This window comes from Nematolebias whitei, chromosome 3, assembly GCF_014905685.2.
Source record: "Nematolebias whitei isolate Nwh7 chromosome 3, NemWhi1, whole genome shotgun sequence".
Classification (NCBI taxonomy): domain Eukaryota; kingdom Metazoa; phylum Chordata; class Actinopteri; order Cyprinodontiformes; family Rivulidae; genus Nematolebias; species Nematolebias whitei.
In genome coordinates, this window is record NC_056500.1 from 27,104,069 (window position 1) to 27,115,882 (window position 11,814).

At 38.4% G+C, this 11,814-nt stretch overlaps 2 protein-coding genes across 2 annotated transcripts; one reads left to right on the forward strand and one right to left on the reverse strand.

Moving 5' to 3' along the window:
* Positions 1-2,212: 2,212 nt before the first annotated feature.
* Positions 2,213-7,573, reverse strand: LOC119430699 (cytochrome P450 2J6). Its single transcript, XM_037698166.1, has 9 exons — positions 7,370-7,573; positions 7,109-7,271; positions 6,259-6,408; positions 6,021-6,181; positions 3,725-3,901; positions 3,184-3,325; positions 2,891-3,078; positions 2,656-2,797; positions 2,213-2,516 (listed from the first exon to the last, which is right to left on the reverse strand). Exons 1-9 carry the CDS (start codon positions 7,571-7,573, stop codon positions 2,329-2,331), a joined length of 1,515 nt encoding a protein of 504 aa, XP_037554094.1. The 3' UTR covers positions 2,213-2,328.
* Positions 7,574-9,439: 1,866 nt separating this feature from the next.
* On the forward strand, positions 9,440-11,041 carry LOC119430700 (cytochrome b-c1 complex subunit 6, mitochondrial). Its single transcript, XM_037698167.1, has 4 exons — positions 9,440-9,579; positions 9,856-9,885; positions 10,190-10,351; positions 10,612-11,041. Exons 1-4 carry the CDS (start codon positions 9,535-9,537, stop codon positions 10,642-10,644), a joined length of 270 nt encoding a protein of 89 aa, XP_037554095.1. The 5' UTR covers positions 9,440-9,534; the 3' UTR covers positions 10,645-11,041.
* Positions 11,042-11,814: the final 773 nt, after the last annotated feature.

Below are 11,814 nucleotides of genomic sequence, written 5' to 3' on the forward strand. Positions count from 1 at the left end.
TCAGAGAATATGTGGGGACTCCTGAATAACTTTACAATGATACATTAAAATATCTGTTTTCAACTCACCAACATAAACAAATAAAATATTCAGAACGTAATCACAGTCTGGACATCTACAGCTGACTAACTTCTGGAGACAGTTCCTTTTAAGATGGCCACCACAGCTAATTCAAATTAGCCGAGAGGAAAATGTGTGTAGCTCTGTCATTTTAACAGAAGTTGAGTTGAGTTTTGATTTAATACTAGCTAAGAATCATTCACATCACGTATTGTGAATGTGACGTCACACATACACTGTTTAATCGTGATAAAACTTTTTTTTTCGTGTTCATTTATTGTGTTTGGATGCACTTAGTTGTTAAATGATTGTTCCACACATGTATTTTGTTAATGTGGCCAGGTTCTCAGTGAGAGAAAAAATAAATGGTTTGCCTGAGTAACTTCATATAGTGTTCTCCTCTAAATTTTCATTCAACCTTTATTTAGACAAAATCCCATTGAGCCTTGAGGACTCATTTACAAGAGAGACCTGATTTCAACACAAAGAATTATGACAACAATGCACAACAGTGACAACAATAGACAGCCACAAAAAAGGCATACAGATTTTTTAAAAATGTTTGTTTAACCAGCATAGTCAAAATTTTTTAATGTTTGATTTCTTTTTTAGTCTGATTCTGATAACGTCTTGTTTGTGACTTTTTGCATCATTCGGACGTTATGCTAGCCTTGTGGTGGCACGGTGGTGCAGATGGTATTGCTGCTTCCTCTCAGCGAGAAGGTCGCGGGATCGAATCTCAGTCAGTGGTGCCATTCTGGGTGGACTTTGCATGTTTTCTCCGTGCATGTGTGGGTTTTCTCCGTGTACTCCGGTTTCCTCCCACAGACCAGAAACATGCATGTAAGCCTGATTGGTAACTTTAAATTGTCCCTAGGTGTGAGTGAGAGAGTGAATGGTTGTTTGTCTCATTTGTCTCTATGTGTCCCTGTGATGGACTGGAGACCTGTCCAGGGTGTAACGTGCCTCTCACACAGTGACAGCTGGATATGGGCACCAGTGACCCCCGTGACCCAAAAAGGAAGAAGCGAGTAAAGATAATGGATGTTAGCCTTGCTGTGACCGTCATGGCTCCAGCTCAACCTGGAGGACCACTCAAGACAAAACGTGACAAATTCAGAACTGGTTCAAGTGCAGCTGCACCAAACTCTGTGGAACAGATCAAGGTCTACTGTCGCTACCTGCACTTCAAGATGGGGCGAGAGTTGATAACCATCTGCAGAGCAAGGTTTTCCAAAGAGGCAGATGAACACACGGTATCAGTGACCTAAACATGTTGTATTCCAGTACAGGATAACCAGGGTAGTGCATTGGTGCATTTTTCACGTCATTTCACATTAATCCTGACTAAACTATGCACCATACTGCAACATCTGGAGCCCTGATGGAAATCTGACAGATTTTCTGATTCCTGATCTCATTTTAAAAATTTGTGAGAGTGTACAAACTTATGCTCCTTTGTGAAGTACTTCACTCCTCATGACCATTGTAAGAGGAGGAAGTGGTTCTACGGCCAGCCAACAAAAATGAAATAGTCAGCAGATCAGTCTTTAATGTACGAGTCAGGAGAACATGAGTTTGTTCCTTTCTTTCCTACAGAGGGATTGTACATATACTGAAGTGACAAACAAAATACAAAAGGCACCTTTTAGTTTATAATGTAATTACAAACTATTTGAAAACAAATATTGGGAAAAAAAAAATTCAAATTTTGTTTTGCCATAAAGAATTCTTACTTTTATTATTTTATTTTATTTTTTAGAATAATGAACAAAATCAAGTCAGTTCTCATTTGTTTTAGTCCTACTGCATTTCTATTTAAACTAGTTTATCAGAAATAATTCAGTTTGGAACAGATAAAATAATTCCCAAAGGGATGTTAGCTATTAATTTGACAGGCATGAAAGATAATGTGTCTGTTGTGACATAAAGTAAGTCAGGAACATTAGAACTGTTTGTTTATTTCCTCTTGGCAGGATAAAATGTTGTTTATTTAATGCTTGTGTTTGAAATAAAGAAATCTTTAATTTCTTACAAATAAAAACTGGTCCAGATTTCATTGTCTGCTTACAATGTCTTCATTCAACAACTTTGGAAAATCGTGTTTATTGCTGATTATAAATGCATATTTGAAAAAAAAAAAAGAAATAAACTCAATTGCCCGGCTCTTCACATTTAATTTTAATAATTAATGGGAAAAAAAACAGTTAAGCTGGTCGAAATCAAATCTGGTGTTGCTTCTATCGTGAGCATTGTAAATGAGTCAAATCAGATGTGATCTTGTCGTGAAGTTATGCAGATGTCGTATGGTTTTGGTGCTAGAGTGACTCCAAAACGGTAATCCATGACAACTTGTGCTCCAGCGGGCATAGAGAAAGAAAAGTGCTGCATGAAGGAGACGAAGAAGAGGAACAGTTCCATTCGAGCCAGGTTCTCTCCAAGGCACAGACGCTTTCCTAAAACGAAAATAAAATTTCAAAAAATGGAAATGGTGGTGCACTGATAGATCAATTTTTTTCTTTTAAGTATAAAGCCAAAAATAATACAGATATAATATCAGTTTTGTTGTTTTTGATTTGTTTCTTAACTCCTCACCTGCAGAAAAAGGAATGAACGCTGCTGGTTTCACAAACTTGCCCTCTTTATTGAGAAAGTGTCCTGGATTGAAGGTGAAAGGTGTCTCCCACTCAGTCTCGTCAAACAACACTGAAGCTAGATTAGGAATTATCAGTACTCCCTGCAGAATAGAATAAGGATGTATAAATACAAACTATTGCATCATAAAACTTTTTTTTTTTTTTTTTTTTTACCAGACTGATCCAATAATAACCTTTGGGATGGTGTAACCTCCCAGCTGGACTTCTTTGTTGGTGGCATGTGGTAAACTGAGAGGAGCTATGTTGGCCATCCTTTGGATCTCGTGGATCACAGCATCGGTGTAGGGCAGATTTGCACGATCCTCCATGCATGGCTGCCTGGACTGTCCAATCACTCTATCTATCTCAGCTTGAACTTTCTCTGTGCAAGTCAAAAACTTTGAGTTTTTTTTGGATTCTCACTTGGATTCGCTAATATTGCTGATGAGAAAATCAAGGATCTTTGCTATCCTGTAAATCTTCTCACCTTGGATCTCTGGATATTTTGCCATGTAGAGAAAAGCCCAACGTAGGGTAGTGGATGTGGTTTCTGAACCGGCCACAAACAAATCCAGAACACACATAATCAAGTTTTCCTCATCAAAAGTGTTGTCGTCCTGACCCTGATTCTGAGAAAATACCATAAACACGTGTTAAAAAGGGGCCACAAAACAAAGAAAAAATACATTTGCACATCTGCTGTTTAAACACTGCTAATTATTATGAACAACTGTGAGGCAAAAGTCAAGTGATGAAACGGACCAAATTGTTTTTTAGTTCACGTTTCATGTTTCACCAGTCAGAAGTTGTGCCACATTACAACGTAGTGCAAAGGTGACCACAGAAGTTGTGATATAGATGCAGCACATGTAAAGAAAATGGCAGACGCAACTTCTAAGCTAAAAAAAAAACCAAGACAAAAGACATTTTCTGAAATAAACCAAACATCTCAAGGCGTTTCATGTTCACAAAAGCCAAAACACAAATGATTATTAAAGACAAACGCAGCATTGTGTAGCATCACTCACCATCTGAATCTCGTTCAGGTAGCAGTCAATGTAGTCCCTTGGATCTGAGGGATCCCACGTCTTTTTGTGCTCATTCATCTCTTCTCGTATGAAGTTCTTCACATCGTTCCAGAGACGTTTGAACGTTTGATGTGGACCTGGCAGACACCTCATCAGCAGAGGGAATGAGTTGTAGAGCTGCACAGGGGAGCAGATTAAACAGGGTAGTGATCCTGACATTTGTCTCACTGTTTGTGGAACTGACGGCTACATTTTGCAATAAAGAACCAGAGATGAGGATGCTTTTCACATCGCTCCCCAACTCTGAGGTTTGCAGCATTATTTACTCCTTGCTTCACTTCTGTGTCTGTCTTAAAGAGTCACTACACACATGGCCAAATCTTTGATAAGAGAGAAAACATCACACACATTACAAAAAAGTTTAATTGTGTCATCTGGACAAGTTTCTTTAAGGGAGAAATGTTTTGTTTTTCATCTGAAAGACTTGAGCAGTGTACAACCTGGCAACCCAGAACTGTCCCGTAAATAACGTCCTTGAGATGTTTCAAACCAACGTCCTGTTGAATTCCCAGAAACCGACTTCTAACACATGCAACAAAAAAGGGACCACCCATCCAAAACAATCAATCATCATACATAACAATGCATGATGAAGTCTTTTGGATGAAAGACGAAACCTTTCTCCCTTAAAGATGCTTGTCCAGATGACAATTTAACCTTTTTTTGTTGTTATCTACCTGGATGACTAAACTTACAAATGTTTTTCTGAACCATTTTGGCCTTATTGCCATCAGGCTGTTTTTGTGAGTAGCAAGTTGGTCATCTGGCCTAAACATTTGATGTTATGCATGATGATTGATTGTTTTGGATGGATAGTCCCCATTTTTTTTTTTTTTTGCATGTGTTAGAAGCTGGTTTCTGGGAATTCAACAGGACGTTGGTTTGAAACACACCAATGAGGGCTATTTATGGGACAGGTCTGGGTTGGCAGGCCACAGACTGATGAAGTCTTTCTGATGAAAAATGAAATATTTCTCCCTTAAATTTCTCCCTCTTCTCCACAACTTCTCCTCCTCCACCATAACCCTCAGCACTGGCTCTCCTCAGGGATGTGTGTTGAGCCCCCTTCTGTTTACTCTGCTCACATATGATTGTGCAGCTACCCATCCAGGCTGTCACATTGTAAAGTTTGCAGATGATACAGCGTGGTGGGATGCATCACAAACAATGATGAGTCCAGCTACAGGCAAGAGGTGGAACACCTGGAGAGCTGGTGCAAAGAGAATAACCTTCACATCAATGTGAAGAAGACAAAGGAGATGATTGTGGACTTCAGAAGGAACAAAAACACCTACACCCCCCTGAACATAAGAGGATCTGCGGTGGAAGTGGTCTCCAGCTACAAGTACTTGGGTGTACACATGAATAACAACCTCAGCTGGAGCAACAACACCACCAGCCTGATCAAGAAAGCTCATCAGAGACTCTACTTCCTCAGACGGCTGAGGCGAGCTGGTCTGGGAAGCTCAGTCCTCACCTCCTTCTACAGGTGTGCAGTGGAGAGCATCCTGTGCTCCAGCATCAATGTGTGGCATGGAGGCTACACAGCTGCAGAAAGAAAAGCTTTGCAGAGAGTGGTGAAGGCTGCACAGAAGACTGTTGGAATCAGCCTCCCCACCATCACAGACATCTACACCTCCAGATGCAGGAAGAGGGCCACCTGCATCATGAAGGACCCCACTCACCCAGCACACACACTTTTTGCCCCACTCCCCTCAGGAAGGAGGTTAAGGAGCATTAAGTGTAGAACCACTAGACTGAGGAACAGCTTCTACCCTGAGGCTGTTAGACTCATGAATCTCTAACTAGAATAATCACTGTGAAAAACCATATCATGTTGCTGCTGATCTGTTTCAATGTTGATGTGTTCATGCGTGCACATCTGCTCACAGACTCATGTTCATGTTTGTGCTGATGTTCAATGTTTTATGTTATGAGTGCTTAGTGTATATTTAGTTTATGTTTTTCTTAGTTCATATCTTAGATGTTATTACTGTTTTTCTTATACATTTTATTGTTGGATGTAACTGGGACCTTGTGTACATAATTTCGCTCCACCAAATGTACCACATGAGGTGCGAATGACAATAAAGAAACTCTGACTCTGACTCTGACTTAAAGAAACTTGTCCAAATGACACGATTTAACATTTTTTGATTTATCTACCTGGATGCTTGAGCTTACAAACCTTAATCACACACATTAAGATCCCAGCAGAGGCTTTAAAAGTCAGTACCTGTACCCAGACGGAGACTTCAATCTGGAGGACTTGGTCAAACAGCAGCGTCATTTTTGTGAATTTCTCATCACCATAATCGAAGCGATGACCAAACACCAGCTGGCAGATGATGTTGGCAACAGTGTTATTGATGACAAGATATGGATTGAATGGTTTTGCTGCAAATTTAAACAAAGCATTTGTTATAAATTGTCGATTTCTTCAATTAAAAACTGTTTCTGTGTAACGTGTTCACCTTTATAGGCTCTAATTTCCTCTGCACAATATGTGAATTCATCCAGGATGACAGGTTCAAGTGATTTTTTCCCAAAACCAAAATACTTTAAGGTTGAAAGTGCAAAACGTCTCTGCTGTTTCCAGATGTTGCCATTACTGAAAATCACACCTTAGGAGTAAAGCACAAGGTGGTTTCATAGCAGACGAGACAGGAAGACTTAACTTGTTGATATTTTATCATTCATTTTACTGGGATGGCTCTATTACTTTTTAAACAACATTTTACATCAGAAAAAAAGTATTTTTGCAACACGGTGGTGATATTGTTGCAGTGCACGAGACTAACCCATACAAAGTCCTAAATGTGCCTGAACCTGAGATTTGTCATTACAGTCAGTTACAACATATTTGAATGGCTGGTATGGGCTCCAATCAAACGCTGAAGCACTGAAGCTATAAACAGCAAAAATGCTAAAAACGGAAATATATTTTTGTAAAATTGGTACCAGCTCCTACAATGGGTCAATCATTTAGGAAGCACAAATAAAACTCAGTTTTGTTCAACATAAAATATATTTTAAATGTTTCAAGAAGCTGTTGAGCTTGGGTTTAAGCAAGATAACGGTGACAAATATGTCGATATATTCACCAAAACAATCCTGTCCTTTTGAACATGCTTTAGCCTAACTTTACTGTTTTTATGTAATTCACATAATCTTGATTCCAAAATAATGTGACTTGTGTTTTCTGATTTTTTCTATTTGACAACGCAAAAATAATGTTGAAACATTTTATACACAGAACTAGACAATCAGTTTTTCTTCTTGAGCACTGTAAAATACAAAATCAAATCTGTTCGGTCTTCTCACCTAGCCCGTTTCCAACCTCCTCCTGTATAGGGAAATCTGGACGGTCAACTGTGCTGTCTCCTTTTGTAGCCAGACCTTCCTTCACAGCTTCAAACCCATTTAAAACTACGGCCTGTCTCTGACCAAACCGTATGCTGTATACATTCCCATGTTTCTTTGCCAACTGGGTGACGATTTAGAAGAAACAGCAAAAACAACTCATGAAAATAGCAGTGAAACGAGCTCAGGTGTAATCTGTAAGAATTCAAGGTTCCTTCGTACCTGCATCAGGCTCTCATGGGCCCTGTTTTGGTCCAGAGTGAATATGTTGCCCACGATTGGAAAAGCTCGAGGTCCTGGAGGAAAACCAACTGGGCGACGATTTTTAATATAATCTGCAGTGATGATAAAAACTACCACAAACAGCAGAAGGCTTTTTACGTCCCACTCAATGTAGGATCCAATCGTAGCAAAAATGGAATCCATCCTACAAAACTGTCAAGCCAAATGAGAGTGCCTCATTAAAGATAAAGTACTAATACTGTGCAAAAAACGTCAGTTTTATCAGTCCTTTTAGGGCAAGGCTTAGTACTGTCATCCTGGGTGAATATATTACTGATTACTCTGGACTCTGACCCCTTCATAATTGTACTTAAAAACAGATGTGTTAAACAGAAGGGATTTATAAAACTATGTAAGGAACTGTGGTTTCATTTTAAACCAGTATCTGTAAGGTTAGTGGGATTTAGGCTTCCCTGAAGTGTCCAGTGGGTGTGTTAATTCACTTATTGCTCTTAAAGCAGTTTTGTTTGTATGTAGTCATTATGTGACCTTTGTGCAGAATTATTTGAAGCACTGTGCATGTGAGTCCTTTGGTCTACATGGCTGTTTCACAACAAAAACTGTGTGTGTAGCTTGTAGACCACTGTCCTAAACTGAACAAATGCCATGAAGGCAAAAAGGAAATAATATTCCTAATTGTCTTCATTTGGGATTCATTTGAATTGTCTTGCGATGACACAAATGGTGATTTTAAAGTTAAAACACTGAAGTGTGCTGACTAGTCCATAAAGCTTATTAGTTTGTATCAAAGTGGGGGTTTCATGTGAGACTAAATGACCATGCAGTGTGTGCAGTTTGTAAAACAATGTTGCCTGCTCTCTAACTGTTAACAAATGCAACTGATGTGGTTAATATTGTTGAATATTGTTGTTAAAGTAAATGGTCAGATCACATTTTCCAAGGGTTACATGTTGTAAAATATCCCATCAGCAATGAAGTTTAATGGATAATGATCAAAAGTCAAATTTATGATAAGACAGTGTTTAATTTACAAAAAGTTTAATTATTAATGAAGTTCTAAATAGACTTTGTCTGTTCTATTAATGAAATGCTAATGATTATGTATATTTTTATTTGTATTTGTCGTGTTTTTGTTTTTAAAGATATATAAGACATATTGGAAATAATTTCTGATGGTGTAGTACTGTTTTTACACATGGTAGTAAAAAGGGGATCATTTTGATAAAGAGAAGTTGATCGTGATGTAAATATAAAATTTGTATTCATGTTATTTTACACAAATATAGGTATATATAGGTATATATAGGTATATATAGAATATTTGCTCTTTTATGTTTTTTGGGGGAGTGGTGGCGCAGAGGTTAGAGAAGATGGGCCTGTGATCGGAAAGTTGCAGGTTCCACTACCGGTACCTTCAACATCAAAATGTGGGTGGAAAAGGTGAAATACCCACACCTGCTTCCACCCTCATTTGTTCCACTCTAGGCCCCTGAGCAAGGCCCTCATCCCTCACCATCTGCTCCTAAACAGGTCTCTCTTGAAAATGAATTCTCATGACTCAATGAGACTACCTGGATAAAAAAGTGTAAATGAATAAAACAAAATAAAATAAAGTAGGGGTGTCTCAGTGGTCCATTTGGTAGAGCTGCTACCTCCCAGCGAGAAGGTCGCCTGAATGAATCCTGGCTGGGGGGGGGGCATTCTGGGTGGAGTTTGCATGTTCTCTCCAGGTACTTCAGTTTCCTCCCCCACAACAAAAACAAGCATGTTAGGCTGATTGGTAACTCAATTGTCCCTAGGTGTTAGTGAGAGAGTGAATGATTGTCTCTGTGTTCCTGTGATGGACTTGCCACCTGTCCAGGGTGTCCCCCGGCTCTCACACAGTGATGGCTGGACATGGGCACCAGTGACCCCCGTGACCCAAAAAGGAAGAAGTGGGTAAAGATAATGGAGGAATGGATGGACGAATGGATGGTTAATGACAGCTAAAAATATTTTAATAACTTTATTTTGAAAGTCTCATCACCGGAAACGTTGTAGTTCCACCGGCTTGTTTCCGCTTTGCCTCTGTGTCGGTGACCTGTAGTGTCCTCTAGCTGCCGTTATTTCACTAATAGTCGATTAAAGACAACAAGATTAACATTATGGTTTTGGAGGAGAAGATGATCGTAAACGGAGAGCCCGACAACGTTAGTGTTTATTACAGTTTTAATACAAATAAAATGTATTTTGATAGGAAGCTATGCTAACAATCTTCGGCTAACACAGGGCTACATTTAGCATAGACAATGTTGACATGACATCTGCAGTTCAGAAATATTTTCAACCTGGCTGCAATAATGTAACAAGACCAATGTGAAGTCTTAACTAAATTTAAACCATTTTTATTAGTTGCATTTCAAGGGAAGGTGTTTAAATTTGAAAGTGAAGCCTAAAAACATGACTCATTGATGTGTCTGTTTCAGGAGGAGGAAGAGGAGGAAGAGGAGATGGTGGTATGTTAACAACATAGTTTGGATTATTTCCACAATATATACTATTTGCACAAGACTGGCGTTTTTTAAATTGAAATCTTTGTTTTCTTGTTGACGAATTAATGCAGTAAATTATAATGAAGCTGCTTGTTAATATCAAAACATTTACATCACTTCCCCTGTTTAAAGCACCCAACACAGCCTCATCCACATTTATAACAGTGTGGCTGGACGGAATTTGCAACACATTTAACAAAGATGTGCTCAGTTTTTATCATTGCCACTAGTAAAAATTGATTTCTCTGTCCTGTATCTTCCGTTACAGGATCCTCTTGAAACAGTGCGTCAGAAATGTGAAGCAGCGGAGCACTGCGTTCACACTCGGGAGCGTTTAGAGCAGTGTGAGACCAGAGTCAACTCTCGGTCTTCGACAGCCGAGGAGTGTACTGAGGAGTTGTTTGACTTCATACATGCTCGGGACCACTGTGTACGTAGACCTTTTACCCCTTGGAGGAAGCAAGGAGATAGAAAAATACATCTAATAAAAACAATGTCTCATGAGTGCATACTTGTAGATACTGTATAGGTATACTGTATCTTAAAATGTGTTTTTTATTTTTATAAAACCCTTATTCATACTTATGGAAAGTCTTTACCTTTCAGACACATTGCAGTCTGAGCTGTTTAGTTTTCTTTGCATTGAGTGTAATGTTCCTCTGGTTAATTTTCCATCTTTTCTCTCTGTAGGTGGCTCACAAATTGTTTCATTCTGTCAAATAAGGCCCCTTCTGGTTGTTGGACCGTTTGCTGACAGCATTCTTCAAATAGTGTAATATTAGGATTAATGTGGTTTAAAATGTATCCATATGTGGATCTGCTGTGTGTTCTAACTTTAATTTGTATGCTTTAATCTGCTTATGTGAAAAGTATTTCCCATTTAAGTCTGTCAGCATTTCAGTAAAGTGGAAGAGGAAATGTACAGAGTGTAGACATTTTGTGTCAAACAAAGGATATTAACATCTTTGTAAGAAATATTGTCAGAAAATATACTTTTCATGAGATGGAAGCATCAGAACTTTTGTGAAGAGACACTGATTGTAAAGTGAGCGTCAGCAATTAATAGCTCTGAAGAACTGTTTGAAAAACAGTTCATCATATTAAATTCACATTAAACACATTCTGATTGTGTGTCTCATGATTATGCCACCAACAATAAAGAGATACAGATATTACTCTTGACTTTATGAGTAAAGGTCAGTGTTATGAGCAATCACAGTGATAGAAGAGCTGGCTTCATGGTTTAAATCTGAGCTTAATTTTGTAAGTGCTTCTTTAAAAGGTCATCTTTGATGTTTAGACCTGTGGATTAAGAAAGGTTTTATGTTACTATTGACAAAAATCTATACAGTAATTTGCTTTCATGCAACAATATTTGTGAAAACATCTGTCACTATAGATTGGCACATAATAGTAAAAAGAACAGGTAGTATTTTATTTTGTTGAACAAGTTAGCCCAGCTGATTAGCTTTAAGTGGATATCTACTAAGGTATAACTTGGGTTTTAAATCAGAATAATGATGAATATTAAAATATTTTAAACTAATGTCTGTAGCTCAAAGTAATCAGGAACGTCATGGCACACGTTTAAATATGCTGAACACAATAATTGTCCAACTCGTGTATGATTACAGTTCATGCAGTAATGTGACTTGCACCTTACCTACATGTTAAAAAATGTTTGTAAGCTCAATCATCCAGGTAAATAAATCACAAAGAAAGTTAAATTGTGTCATCTGGACAGAACCAGACAGGACAAAATGTAAAAAAAAAAAGTTTGTAAACTTATTCATTTTGAACCATGTTGGCCAGTTTGTTCAGTCTGGTTTGGTGCAGCCATTTTGCGTATATATGCTATGCACTCAGGGTTGATTGTTTAAGACTGATGTTCCT

Bases quoted from the DNA above. Each gene is read 5' to 3' on its own strand.
- LOC119430699 (XM_037698166.1), bottom strand. From the start codon at position 7,573: ATGGATTCCATTTTTGCTACGATTGGATCCTACATTGAGTGGGACGTA. The intron at 7,272-7,369 runs GTACGAAGGAAC...ATCGTCACCCAG, and splicing joins CCCATGAGAGCCTGATGCAG to TTGGCAAAGAAACATGGGAA. The intron at 2,798-2,890 runs GTTATTATTGGA...TCTATTCTGCAG, and splicing joins GAGGTTACACCATCCCAAAG to GGAGTACTGATAATTCCTAA.
- LOC119430700 (XM_037698167.1), top strand. From the start codon at position 9,535: ATGGTTTTGGAGGAGAAGATGATCGTAAACGGAGAGCCCGACAAC. The intron at 9,886-10,189 runs GTATGTTAACAA...CTTCCGTTACAG, and splicing joins AGGAGGAAGAGGAGATGGTG to GATCCTCTTGAAACAGTGCG. The intron at 10,352-10,611 runs GTACGTAGACCT...TTCTCTCTGTAG, and splicing joins TACATGCTCGGGACCACTGT to GTGGCTCACAAATTGTTTCA.